Raw genomic sequence first — 15296 nt, 5'->3', positions numbered from 1 at the left:
AGAGGGAGAGGGAGATGGGAGAGGGAGAAGAGGGAGAGAGAGAAGGAGAGGGAGAGGGAGAGGGAGAGGGAGAGGGAAGAGGGAGAGGGAGGAGAGGGAGAGAGAGAGAGGGAGAGGGAGAGAGAGGGAGAGAGAGGGAGAGAGAGGGGAGAGAGAGGAGAGAGAGGGAGAGAGAGGGAGACGAGAGGGAGGAGAGAGAGAGAGAAAGAGAGGAGAGAGAGAGAGAGAGAGAGAGAGAGAGAGGGAGAGAAAGAGAGAGAGAGAGAGAGAGAGAGAGAGAGAGAGAGAGAGAGAGAGAGAGAGAGAGAGAGAGAGAGAATTGCCCTTTACCACACAAAGAGGTAAAAAACACTGCTATCAAATTGCCCCTTCTTCTTCTGTCCTCTAATATTGACAGCCCCAGAATATTCAGCCTCTCTTTGTATGATTTATTAGCAAGATCTGGAAATATTTTAGTCACTGCTCTCTGAATTCACCATTTTGGTTATGCCTTTACACCCAACCCTCCATTTAATAGAAAAATGCATGCTAGGACAGGTCCATTCCTGCCAAATGTAAACAGAACAGACTAGATCAGTAAATAATGGACAAATGACCATTGTTGGCAATTTGATATGGTATACATTTATTGGTGTCTTTGAATGTGCCTGAAAATATGGTGATGATGATGATATGGTTTAATGTCCCCTCCCCCCCCCCTTTATCGGGAGGCTAGGACAGTGCCCCTCCTGGAGGGCTTTTGTAGCGTGGAATTTAATGAACCGTGCCCTTGGTTCAACTTTGCCGGTGGCAGGATTCAAACTGCCCTCGCCTCAACCTCCACCGCAAATAATGACGCCCTAACCCGCTCAGCCAGCGAGCGGTAACATTGTATTATTCATTAGTTTTAACACACACAACAGGCCTGGTGTTGGTGGCCCAGACTTGGATCAGGCAACTGTACACAGCAACAGACAACTGGGCTCTATAACAGACAGGATTTTCAATTCATTAAATCAAGGATGCGTTGAACCAGGGTCCGTTAAATCAAGGGTTGAGTGTATTTCCCTTATGGCAACCACACCATGTGGGCAAATCAGTTCTTCAATAATCTTTTTCATCATGTCTTTGTTCATGTAATGAAATGCTACTCTTATGATTTTCAATAGATTGCAAGTCTTCACAATGATCCTTTTTGTGTGTGCTTCTGGTAACAAGTTTCCCATAGCCATCACTCACAATTACGAGGGAGGGAAGAGGGTGGAGGGGAGTGGAGTGTGATAGGGATGAAATGGGTTGGAGTGGTTTTTATGCCTTTGTTTTTTGGCTACCTCCCTTATTAAGGGAGAAAAAGGGCTTTGGTATATGTATGATAAGAGGGAGGGAGGAGGGTGGAGGGGAGTGGAACATATAGGAAATGGAATGGGTGAGAGTGGTTTCTATGCCTTTTTCTTTTTGGATACCCCCTGTGTATGGGGGAAAAAGCCTTTGTATATGTATGTATCACTCCCAATTCCTTCTCATACTTTACTTTCATAATTACATCATTACCTATTCCATAGAGTAATGGTGGCCTATTCTTACTTACACCCATTTCCAATATCTTGCACTTCATTGCAGTGAGATTCATTCCAGATCTTCTTGTAACAACCACGTGTACCTGCACGTTTTACACCAAGCACATAAAAAAATATATGCACACAAAGTTTTCAAGATGGAATTGAACTAATGCTCTGATTTCATAATGATAAATTAAAAAACAAAAGATACTTCAAATACAGAATAAAACCTTAAGGAATGCACATCTAATAAAAAATTGCATCTGCAGCATCATTGTGGCATTTGAGCAATGGTGACTTGCACAGGTGCATGCATACATTGCAAAACAGAATAAAAATTTGCACACAAGAAGCATATTTCTGCATGACTCCCAGCAAAAGAATTAGAGGGAATATAGGCTACCACACTCCCAAATCCAAACTCACCTTTCCTTTTCCATTTTAAAGAAAATTAATTTTTTAAAAACAAAAATAAGAATATTTCTTAAATTCAAGATTATAAATTCAGCAAAGTTGAAGACCATATACCTGTCCAGTTAGCTTGTCTGTAACTTCTCTGTAAAGGTGCATATCCAAGTAGTACCCTGATTCATTTGAAAGCGTCAGTCTGATTGGAATGATCTTGCTCTGAGGGTTCTGTCGGATGGTCATCTTTATCTCTGCCTGGAGAACTCTCAAATTCCATAGTCTCCGGCCATATCTGTTCACTATTGATCTGATGGAGTCTTCGATCTGAAAGAGCACAATTCAGTTTACATAGAAAAAAAAAAAAAAGTCATCTAAGCAACTGCTCAAATTGAATTATAGCACACTTCTAGCTTACAGACATTGCAATTATGGAATCAACCAACCCACTACCCCAGTATCAGTTCTCTTTATGTGAAGGAGGAGGACACAAATCAAACTTAAAGGAGATTTTGGGCCTGGGCTGAAGAGTAAGTGTCACCACATGGTATATATGGAGGTGAGGGTGCTGATGAAATTTCAAGACGTGCAACGGGGAGACGATTCTCTCCAACGTTCATCTCACAAGACCACCACAATCTGGTATACACTACTTGTCCCTTCATGAGTATGAGACACAACATTTATTTTTCAAAGTTGGACTTCATTCAAAATTACCTTGGATGGGTTCATGATGACAGTTGGTACGAAGTTCAAGAAGACATGATTGCAATCTGTTCTTTTGTCATGACAGTGTGAAGAAGCCACTTCCAGTTCATCCATGGCCTCAAGTAAAAGTTTCTCTCCTTCCTTCTCAAGGTATTCAAAGGAAGCTTCTTTGGTGATGAGGTCCGAATGTCGGATGATGGATCGAATGAAGAACCGATAGTCCGTCACCTCCTGGCCATCTGCAACCTTGTTAAATGAAAGATACGTTGAGCTTTCACCTTCAAAAATATTAAATCTTATCTGCTAGCCACCATGGCACTGTCACTTTTGAAGGGAAAATTCACACTTTTCTATAGCCAAATGATTAAACTTTTTCCTGTAAAGAAAGCATTCAACTAATCTATTACATGCAACTGATGCAACCAAAACATTTCCTACCCCTAATGAAATACAAACATCTACTTGTGCATGAATGGAGGGAATGAAGCCACAACAAATTACTCCTTTCTTCATTATTACTGCTAAGATTTTCACCAAATTAATCCCTGATCATTTCATGATATTCTTACATAAAATCCACACATTACCTTTGCTTTAGCCAAGTACAGATGCATCTTTCTGTTTGATGTGGGCAATGCTTCTAGGTCAAATGTTCTCAAGCGATTGATTTCCAATTGGAAAGCCAAAGCAGGCTCAAGATGACGGTAGATTCGATCTTCCTGAAACTCGTCACGAGACCTGCAAAACAGATTCCTTGTGCTACACTTGGCAAACCAATAAGTCTTAGAGTCTAAACTAAAATCTATTCCAGAGATGTTGCCATGGTATCTAATTACAATTAAAAATCTGAGATCAAATGACATCATGAATATAACTTTACACTAAAACTCTGCATTTCAACTTGATATTAAGTATACTCATGATGCAAGTCAATCATTAAAATACCCTTTCATGCAGGAATGAAGAAATGCGTTACAGCCAGACATTTCAAACCAGCTGGGCAATTGTTGTACAAAATTAATTTCATGCAATTTTCCTTGGCAAATCAATCAATTTTACATTAGATTTACAGCAGAAACAAAATTTATTTTCAACATTTCTTCTGACTTATAAGATATTATCACCATAGTTTCAAGACAGTAATTTTGGTCATCAACCAAACATTAAACAAATTTGTGCATTTCTGAAGTCTTGAGTAAATCTGCATACATTCAGCATGGAGCAAAATTTAAATTATGCAACAGTAAATGTATGTAGGATTCATGCATAATACCTACAACAGACATAGCGTTTCCTTTTCAAAGCATCACTAAGCCAAAATAACCCTGTATTTAGTAGTAATACCTATATCAACTACATAATGTCACAAGAAAAAAGCTGTAAGCAATATTATTCCCATATATTGCACCAAAACATAAAAATTTAACCAGTCTGTAATTTGTAACAAGAGATCCATACCTTACATTTAATCAGTCCGCCCAGTGTTAAAAGTGAAAAGCATTGTGATACACCTCTAATTATAAGTGCAAGTTGGATCAAAGGGAAAATCTAGTTTAAGAGAACCTCTAAAGTAAAACTCCAGTGTTAGGAAGTATTCACATCTTTAAATTCATTACTTAATTCTTTCGTACCAAGTCTTCTTGGTCTAGAAAAGTGATTGTGGCTCTATCAAATAATAATAAATGCTTACAAAAAATTATAGTAATACTTTTTGTTAGTATAAACATTACCAAATGTGAATCTTTGATCAAAATGTTAATAATTCTACAAACTTTTACCTGTAAGTCACATTATCTACTTTGGAATTGAAATGAGCTCTGAATACTAATTATGCCTCTTTAAATGTTTTCACACAGTGATGCCACTTGATATTTTTATAAATAAATGCTCCTTCCAGTTTCATAGATATCCTCACAAAAGCCGACAACAAATCCTTGGCCCCTCCTATAGATCTTTCAAAGAAGAAATGCTGGACTCTTGTTTGTGTTGTGTAAATGTGAGAATGTTCATATGTCATATGTTCATATATCTGTGATATCTGCCATCATTATTTCATTTACTTGTAGTCATTTAATCATTAATAGTATGATTGAGAGGAGGCATAATTCATCAACACTGCACTACCATAATATCCCATGTAACAGACAATACTCCCAACAGTAACACAAACCACAAACTGCAAACCCATGTCACTAACAATTACAGTGCATGGTATTATGCCACTTTTAAATTAGGTTCCTCTAGCTCTCCTTTTGTAAATCTAAATACATCACAGCCACATACACATTTCAAATAAACCTACTTCCTTCACTGGAGTTTCCTATTCAATAAATGAAGTTTACACTCTGAAATTATCAAAAGTTGTCACCCAAATGTAAATATAAGCAGCTTATACCTTGTGTTAGCCCCAGCCCTATAAACTGCAGTCTGCACTACTCCATACCTTGATGAATTTGGTTTGGCAACATGTGTCAACAGATGACTAGGTCTGTTTTGGAAAGAGGATAATGTCATTTGATCATCTTTCCAATGACACCTTTACATCCATTTTAAAATATTACTAAGCATATACACAGTTAATCTACAAATTCAAATCAAGATTTGTACATGCTTTAACTTAGTTAAAAGAAAATCATAATAGCAATATTTAACAGCTAGCGGGCCAAAGCTTGAGATTCTTTTCGTCTAAAACATGTTCAGAGAAATAACTATAATGTACCAGGGAAAGTAGCATTTCTTATTATAATTATTATTGTACTAAAAATTCATAAACAATCAGTATTACTTAAAACTAAAAAATCATAAAAATATCCACCATAATAAAAAAATAAAATAAAAAAAATTCTGCCACAGGGGCATAATAAAGGAATACATGATCTATTGTTAATATAACAAAAGCAATTTTTGTACAGCTTTAGTCAAGTAAATTGCTTTAAGGTTTCTTTTAAAAGTTCTGAGGACCATGTTTCTTAGCATAGCAAAATGATTTCATCTTCGATGTACCAATAGTGCATGTCGTGTTTCAACAACTATACTAACCCAAATTCTATATCATGCATAACCTGGCAATTCTGTATAGCCCACATGCAAGATGTGATTTTGTGCATCTTTTATATTCATATGTACAACGTGAGAGTAAAAGTTTGAGAAAATAAGTAATTCAGTCAGTCAATCAGTCAACTGGTTCCTTCTTGTAAAGGAACTGTAGCCCCAAGATAACCAAGAGCCCTAGAGTTGGTGTCTTAGTCACTAAGGGAAGAAATTTTGTATTGCTATCTGTGCCGCATTAATGCTGTGCAAATCAAAACATACATTCACCCCATATCCTGAGGTGAAGTGCTACCAGAGTTCACCAGAACACTCCTCTGGCACTTCCACAAGTGGGTGGTTCTTTTCCTTTATTTACTTGATAATTATATCTACTTTACGTGTATATATTTCTTTTGCTGATTCTTGGGAACCATGTTGTGCAAACATTTCAGTGTCTTCCATTATGAGAAGAGATTTTTCCCTAACATATAATGAAGGATACAATATGTGGCCCTGGCCAATTACAATACCCCAAAGCAGTTCTTAAAGTACTGACTACATAGAACCATGCAGTCAATACCCCAGTAAGGAAATTCAATACCCTAAGGGTACATTAAGTCACAATAAGTCAATGTGACTTGTATTGTCAAAATAACTCTCCTCAATGAAAAATAAGGTGAACAAAATATTCTAACCCTCCAAATAAAAAGTTAGTGACTTGTCTCCATGTTACTCCCTCCCATCCTAAAACAAGGCCCCAATATGACATTAAAGCAGTAGAACTGAGGGCTAATTCAATGCTTAAGATGCAGCTTTTCCAATATAAATTCTATATGCCTACTAACGTTTCTCTAACACATTTCTCCCATACATAATATTTCATATTCTATCTCTAACCTTTTCGATTAGTTTATATTAAATATACCCTGTCTTACATGCTTTTTATACTACTAAAAATTATAATAAATCTAAGAAATAAAACTGAACTGTCACCACATATTACTATTATCACAGAAATCAATGAATACCTACAAGAACTTTTCTTCACTGGATATTTTTTGCCAAATTCTGCAAATTTTACAATATTTCTACAATGTTCTTTACAAATGAATACATACATATACCAAGGCTTTTTCCCCCTTTCAAGGGAGGTAGCCAAAAAGGGAAAGGCATAAAAACACTCCCACCCATTTCATCCCTAAATACACTCCACACCCCTCCCACCCTCCCTCTCATCTGAGCACCTCCTGGATGACGGGTCATCCCTGCACCTTGCACTAAAACAAATGAATAACTGAATAAATTCTCAGGAGCATTATTGCTGTTATGTATTAAAAAAATGCTACTTTCCCCCATATAAGTACAAGACGGTGTGAATGAAGTTAACTTTAAACCTTATGAACTGCAAGCTTTGGTCATAAACCTAAGTTTAACATTCTTCCTCTCCTCTTTGTGAAAGAAAATATCAATTCCTTTTTTTTTTTCTCCTCTTTGTGAAAGAAAATCTCAATTGTAACAATTTTGACTTGGCCTTGAGTATCCCCTTTCCATATTGGGCAGTAATGCTTTTCTTCTGTCTGTCACCAGGATATTCTAAGCATCACCACAGCACCTCCTTAGTATGGAAGGGGACCTGGAGGGGCCATGGCCCACAAAGGAGTCATGAAAAGAACCCATGGGGGTTATGGTCTGCTGTTACAAATTATACATTTCTCTATAATGTGAGGAATAAGAATATGGAAAAAAAATGCCATTACTGTCCTGGCAGAAGAAACAAAAGGTGTTATAACTGTCAACTTTGCAACAAAGGGTTTCTTTCCATAATTTTATTTTTTATTTTTTAACCTTTCTTTTAGGGCTGGGTGGGATTTGGAAGAATGAAGGGGAGCCATATAAATGTTTAAAATTCATGGTGGGAAATGGATTGAAAAAGGTCGAAAAACCACTATTCAATTAAACCAATCTTAAATAAAGCCCTTCCATACTAGGTAGTACTTATCCTTTTATTTTAGCTCCTGCCACACTATTCTCTTCATCACTTTGACAATATTTCAGTACGGAAGGCATTACCACAATTCATATTCTAGAGAAATCAATACTTGACCAGGAGAATTTTTTTACAACTGCCTATTACTAATACAATTTGGTAAAAAGCCATGGGCATGAAAACTACTGCATATTAAAAGAAAAGAAAAACAAAATTATCTGAAACTCAATTTTGTCTCATGCAGTTTGCATACACAAAAGTTGATCACTGAAAATCTGTCAACATAAATTTGAGTATTTTGAAAAACACCACAATCCATGCAGAAAGCCTAACTTGGCAATAAAAGGAAGAACAGCAATTTATGAAAAGGAATCTAAAGCTATCAGTAAAACTGGCTATAAACTATTTAATATTGTGCCAAAAAAAATATATTAACCGTTAAGCTGCCTCTATAAGATGAATAAAGCTTTTTACCGTTTTATGAATGAAAAGGCAATGAAGTGTCAGCTTACCTGTACGTGAAGTAACGTGGGAATTGCTGCTTAAAGAAAACCACAAATGTTATCCTGCGAATGCCGGCATCTTTGAATTCCTTACGTTTTGTTGCACAGAAGTTGGCAAACAATTCCCTTAGCTCTGAATCATCCATCTCTTTATCCAAGCGAATTCCAATGTTCATGATGTGTATGGGATCCTTGAACTCTTTCTAATATAGAGAAAATCCCAGACACTTTTCATTATCTAATAATACACAACTATAAACAAAATTTCTTCATACACATATATACACATACATATAATAAACACTGGACATTGCAAAATATAAGTCCATCTATATATCAAGAGCTTTTTCCCCCTTACAAGGGAGGTAGCCAAATCAAAGGCATGTACCTACTCCTACACATTCCATTCCCATCCACCACCCTTTCCCTCACTATAGCTCCTCATGGATGACAGGTCATCCCTGTATCTCACCCACTACCCTGGGTCAGATGCAATGCAGCAAGACACAGCACACCCATAGTAAGGCTGCTTCACTTCATTGGCAACCCCATCCCTCTCCATCCCCTCATAAAGAAAGAGAGAAGATGGGGAGAAATCCCTTTGGGCTGCATCAAAATATCATTAACACATGAGCATCCTTGCTCCTTCCTTCCTTGCATAACAGTATCATCTAAATACAATCACTCTTCACTCATCCCTATCTCCTGCCTTCTCTCTTTTTTGCTCATCAGACGTTTCCGTCTTGCTCAATGCCCCTTTCACCCCATCCATCCATCTCATCCTCAGTCATCCCCTCAAGTTCACTCCTTCGACCTCTGCTCTCCACACACCTTTTACTAATTTTTTTTCACTCTTTTTTTCCATATGTCCAAACCATCCCAATAATCTTTCATCATCCCCCATCTGCCATCTCCATTTCCACCCACACTCTCCTTCTCACCTCCTCGTTTCTCACTCTATCCAACCTAATAACCCCTACCATCCTTCTCTGACATTTCATCTCAAACACATTTAAACTTTTCTTCTCTGCCTCTCTTGCATTCTAAGTCTCAAGTATGGCAAGAAAGAGAGGAGTGGAGGTAAATTGCATATTGCAAGAAGCAAGTAAATTACATGGGGTTTTAAAAAGTGTTACGTGAAAAAGCCATCTGTGAATGGATGCTGAGGAGATTGTATGAAAGGGTGATTGTGCCAACAACACTGTATGGGGGACATGGAACTTAACCACTTCCATATGGTGACGCTTAGGTAGGCAGCATGAGGAGCAAGTGGGTACGGGATGATGCCGACGTCGGCATCTTGATTATATTTATTGTAGTTGTGCCTATGTAACCTCCATTCTCTCTAAACTGGTTTCATCATATTTTCTATGGTCATCAAAATTCACGGGTGAAAGAGAATGAACGATTGAGCACTGACTTTATCTTTTATAATGCGATTATTATGACACAACATCGCACGTCGGGCAGCTAATGCTGCCAGACGTGCGATGTGCCCCGGAGTGAAGAGGTTAACCTCTTCAATACGGGCCAAAATCTCGCGGGCAGCATTAGCTGCCAGATGTACGATGTTGCGTCATAATACTCGCATTATAAAAAATAAAGTTACCGCTGTATTGCTCTTCTCTTTCACCCGTGAATTTTGATAACCATAGAAAATATGATGAAGCCAGTTTACAGAGTATGGGGGTCACGCAGGTACAACTACAATAAATATAATCAAGACACTGACATCGGCATCCTCGCGTACCCACTTGCTCCTCATGATGCCTATGTAGACGTCATCGTATCGAAGGGGTTAAGAGAGGCAAAATACATGTACTGGAAAAAAAAGAATATACATGTAAGGTCTAATGTCACATCAAGATCAGAGATGAATACCCACACAAGGGTCAAAACTGAAAGCCACTTACACAACCAAAAGGATACAGAGGGGTAAACCATCTCCAATTGTCAGGCCCTAATGTAGAAGAGTTGTGCCCTGTGCATTACCTTTGGCCCAAGAAGTGAGATAGAGGACAGGGACAACCTTATATCCCAAAGGCTCAGAAATGGGAAGGGTAGTTAAATGGGTTTTGTGTATGACAGATGTGTGTTTTCACTTGGCTACCTCCCTTATGAGGGAAAGTGTCTTTCCTACCTCTTGCTGTCCCATGACATCTGGGAATGCAGAACCTACACCGAAGGAAGACCCCAATTGATCCCTAGGGCTCATCTCTCCTTCCAATGTCCGGTCATGTTTGGGCGAGAAGAAATCCATGAGGTCATCAAAATACAGTTCAAAGTCTTCAAACTTGGTGAAAGCTGCCATTATGCCCATGCGCTGGCAATTCTCCAGGTTAGTGGGAGGGTCAAGAGGCAACTGGTGGGGATCAGAATATTCCAATGTACTCCAAACTTTGTTGTGGGGTATTCTGAAACAAAGATTAAATTTCAAATAACATCACTCGTATTGTCAAACAGCACTACCACCAAAAATAATTTTAATACCAATACAAATATTGAAAGCTGGACAGGTACCTGGATTGGATGGATGTCATGTGGAATGTCTGATACAGTTTGGAGTAATAACAATGGAGTAGATGGTGAGATTGTTCAATGTGTGTCTATGGGAAGGAAGTGTACCAGTAAGTGGACTGAAGGAGAGCATGCATACAAACCCATTGCCCCAGCTCTCCTGCAGGAGACCTATGTCCCCCAGGTAAGTTGCCACAGCCACTGGTTCAGTCTACAAGTCAGAGAATAAATTTTGTGTCGCTATCTGGAAATGGTGTGTGGAAGTTAGTGCAGTACAATGTGTTGTATCTTCTATGTGGTGACTACATCTAGAGCAAGTGGAGTGTTACCAGGCTGAAACCATATTGGTACCGTTTTAATGCAAGGTTGTGACCCGAACAATAGCATCCCTGTGTAGTTCTAACTTGTCTTGGGAGTGACTTCTCAGTTGGATTAATATCTGGTGGAGGTCTACCACCTAACTCACAACTACCAATCCTCTTTGCAAATACCTGTTGGGGTGTGAAGATGGTAGCAGAAACTGGAAGAACACAACACAAACTCCTCCATACAGCTCTCTATGTTGAAGGCAGGTGAGTTCATAACTAATGTAAGCTCTTCTAACATACACCTGTAACATGAGATTGGCAAAGATTCACTTCAACATCATTTACCACCTAACAAAGTAATCAAAATCAAAAAATCAGATTCATCTGAGAGAACCATAAATCCACAAAACCTAATATAAGTATCATAACATTATTCTACCAAGACAATATTCATACCTCTAATGCAGCCATCTGGACAGATGTATTGCTATGATAGAAGAAAGCATGAAGGACATCAAATATTGAAGTCTCTGATAAAATGAGTTTCTGAAGGTTTTCTGGATGGAAAGAATGGCCATACATGTCAATGGCTGGTAGAAATATGGATTCCATCTGATTGAAGCGGAGTTCATATGCAGGCTGATGAGCTGCAATGAGTACCTGTTGTAAAAACAAGAAACAATATAAACACCTGTTAATTCATATACTAAACAGAATTACTTTGTGCATTCTTCAATGTACTCATGCCACGGAGTAGCAAGTAAATCTCAACTGAAATAACAAATGGTCCTCTACATAACATACCCAATAACTATTCAAACTTCCGCCCCCCCCCAATCATAACCCTTACAAGAGTGTGACCAACTGAACACAAAGGTGGTGTTACATTGAAGAATAGAAATGCAACATTAACATGATTCTAGTTCTTTTTCATCATTCTTCTCACTTATCTAGAACATCTTGACAAAATATTTCTCATACATACATATACCAAGGCTTTTTCCCCCTTACAAGGGAGGTAGCCAAAAAGGAAAAGGCATAAAATCATTCCCGCCCATTCCATCTCTGAAAACACTCCACACCCCTCCACCCTCCCTCTCATCTTAGCACCTCCTGGATGACGGGTCATCCCAGCACCTTGTCCACTGCCATCAATGATGGATACCTGCAAATGGTGATCCTACAAGATGAATATCTAATACAATCATCTTCCGGTCACTCATCTTCAAAACTTGTAAACACCCTCACCTCCAGCTGGAGGTACAGCCCCAAGGGGCTGACACTTGGTCTTTGGAAGGAGCCCAAGAACTAACTAACAAACTAACTGACTCACACACTCTCTCTCTAAACTTCAACTGCACTTCCTCCACCTCTTCAAAGAAGGAAAGGTGAAAACTAGTAACTGCTCCCTTCCTCTTAGAATAAACCAACGACACAAAAACGGTGCCATACTAATATAACACTAATAGCAGTCTTCTATTTTATTCATAGAAATCTGCGAGAGAATGTAAGGACCCTTGCCTGCCATCGCAGGGCTGTGGGTTCCCAGTCAGTAAAGTGAGGTAACAATTATTAACATTATTATCATTACTACATACATACATATACCAAGGCTTTTTCCCCCTTCCAAGGGAGGTAGCCAAAAAGGGAAAGGCATAAAAAACACTCCCACCCATTTCATCCCTAAATACACTCCACACCCCTCCCACCCTTCCTCTCATCTGAGCACCTCCTGGATGACGGGTCATCCCTGCACCCTGCCCACCGCCCTGGGTCAGAAGCAGTGTCGCAAGACACAGTACATCCACAGCGAGGCCGCTTCATTTAATCGGCGACCCCCCCTCTCCGTCCCCCTTTGCATATAAGGAGAGGACGGGGAGAAATCCCTTCGGGCTGCGTCAAAATTTACTCACACATACTACCCCACCCCCCACTTCCCCGCCCATTCCTCCTCATGCAGTCACAACATCATCCATATACAACCATTCTCCACTCACCTCTGTCTTCCGTCCTCTCCCTTCCTTCCTCAACAGACATTCCCCTCTTCCCCAAAGCCCCCTTCACCCCATCCATCCACCTCATCCTAGGACGTCCCCTCATGTTCACTCCCTCCACATCTGCCTTCCATACCTCTTTTACTAGTCTTTCTTCACTCATTCTTTCCATGTGTCCAAACCATCCTAATATTCTTTCATCAACCCTATCTCCCAAATCCTTTTTCACCCCTGTTCTCCTCCTCACCTCCTCATTTCTCACTCTATCTAGCCTAGTAACCCCCACCATACTTCTCAGACACCTCATCTCAAACACATTCAAACTCCTTCTCTCTTCTTCTCTTATGTTCCACGTTTCTGCCCCATACAGTGCTGTTGGCACAATCACTCCTTCATACAGTCTCCTCTTCGCATCCATTCCCAAATGTCTATTCCTCATTACACTCTTTAAACCACCAAGGCATTTACTCGCTTCTCTCAATCTACATTCTACCTCCACCTTCACTCCACCTTTTCCTGCTACACTTGCACCCAAGTATCTAAAACTATCCACTTCCTCCAGTCGCTCTCCCTTAATGTTCACTTCCAGTCTACTGCCACTTTCACCCCTTGTACATCTCATCACCTTACTTTTACCCACATTGATCTTTAGCTTTCTTCTATCACATACTCTCCCAAACTCTGCCACCAGCTTCCTCAATCCCTCCTCTGACCCTGCCACAAGCGCAGTGTCGTCCGCAAACAACAGCTGGCTCACCTCCCACTTTTCTCCATTATCATTACTACTAATATCAATATCAATTGAGTCTTACCTGTCTTGCCCTGAGTGCAACCCTGGAATGTTCTTTGTTGTTTAACTTGGTCAGCTGCTCCAAGATGCTTGACAGATCATCTGTCAGCCCTGGCTCATGACCACAAAGATGCTCAATCAGGCAAATCACCATCTGTAATTAAGAAAAAAAATATTAATTCTAAACAAAAGCAATGTTGACAAATAGTTTATGATAGACCCATCTAACATTCATCAGGTAAAACGAGTTTCACCTTCAACTCCTAAGTGCCAAAACACTACATGCCCAATACAGGAAGACACAAAACGTGTTTTATACAATGCCCTACACTCATCCATATCTAACAATATTACTTTAGTACGTTTCTTCTTGGGTGACCTATGGGCCAACTTAATGGTTGTGGTTAGGTTCCTCAGGGCTGCAAGTTTCCTGCAGAAGATCCAATACTACATAATGAGTGGGTTGATTGTACATACATATACCAAGGCTTTCTCCCCCTTTCAAGGGAGGTAGCCAAAAAGAAAATGCACAAAATTATTCCCACCCATTCCATCCCCAAATACACTCCACTCCCCTCCACCCTCCCTACATAAAAGAAAACAAAAATAATCATTACTTTGTACGTATCATACCCAACTTTTATAAGAAAGGAGACATTTCCTCATTACCAACAACAAAAATATTATTTAGCCTTTTAAGCAATACTTTAATTCAAACTTACTTGATTTTTGTTTGGCAGCTGTGAATGGGAGAAGAGTGTTGACAGAACGATACTCATGTCATCTTTGTGCTTTTCTCGTACAGCATGAACGCACTTATCATAAGAACCTGCAGAGATTCAAAGAATGTGGTTACACAATATAAGAGCACCATCAGATGCTTAAATACTGGCAGGTTTTACTGAGCTCAATAAAATCACACAGCAGAGACCTGAACAAATATACAAAAAAGGTAGGCACTACCTAATGGTTTGTTGAAATAGGTTTTTAACTCTTAAATGATTTGGGAGAGAAGGGGACCCAAAAGCTAAATACAACTGAATGGGGATTGCTGGTTTCATCTACAGATTAACTCCTCCAACACCACAACACATTTGTTCATCTCGTAGAATACATACATACAGCACATACATATATCAAAAGGCCCTTTCCCCCTTCTATGGGAGATGACTTACACTTCTGGAGGGGGAAAAAAAAAAAAAAAAAAAAAAAAAAAAAAATCACTGTCCTTCCCATCTTAGCCCGCCCCTCGTGGATGAGGGGTCAACCCTGTTCCCCCCCCCCTTTTTTTTTTCCTCTTCTTCTTCCAGATTCGGGAGTGAAGTATCACTCCCACGGGCTTTGTTTGAGCCCGTGACCTGTCGCACTGATCAGGTCAGAGGCAATACAGCAAAACACAGCACCTCACAGCAAGGCCCAAGAGCTGAAGCTGGTTTACCCCCACCACTTCATTACATGACAACCCCCCCCACCACTTCATTACATGGCAACCCCCACCACTCACTCACTTGAAACA

General features: G+C 39.5%; 1 protein-coding gene across 5 annotated transcripts in view; it reads right to left on the bottom strand.

Moving 5' to 3' along the window:
- ACC (acetyl-CoA carboxylase) overlaps positions 1-15296 on the bottom strand; it is a 78139-nt gene that overhangs the window by 28487 nt on the left and 34356 nt on the right. For 3 of the 5 annotated variants that reach the window (XM_076211865.1, XM_076211869.1, XM_076211866.1), the window contains 10 exons: positions 14503-14609; positions 13803-13934; positions 11453-11656; positions 11180-11298; positions 10312-10585; positions 8181-8374; positions 5095-5139; positions 3239-3389; positions 2661-2897; positions 2067-2270 (listed from right to left, as the gene is read on the bottom strand). In XM_076211865.1, the coding sequence (XP_076067980.1) occupies positions 2067-2270; positions 2661-2897; positions 3239-3389; positions 5095-5139; positions 8181-8374; positions 10312-10585; positions 11180-11298; positions 11453-11656; positions 13803-13934; positions 14503-14609 (1667 nt within the window). The remainder of the gene's footprint in view (positions 1-2066; positions 2271-2660; positions 2898-3238; positions 3390-5094; positions 5140-8180; positions 8375-10311; positions 10586-11179; positions 11299-11452; positions 11657-13802; positions 13935-14502; positions 14610-15296) is intronic. The other 2 variants (XM_076211867.1, XM_076211870.1) reach the window with 1 other exon arrangement.

This window comes from Oratosquilla oratoria, chromosome 29 (genome assembly GCF_046742065.1).
Source record: "Oratosquilla oratoria isolate Oo_2021 chromosome 29, ASM4674206v1, whole genome shotgun sequence".
NCBI classification, from domain to species: Eukaryota; Metazoa; Arthropoda; class Malacostraca; order Stomatopoda; family Squillidae; genus Oratosquilla; species Oratosquilla oratoria.
Note: the sequence above shows the minus strand (reverse complement) of the source record. Positions and strands in the feature narration are given on the sequence as shown.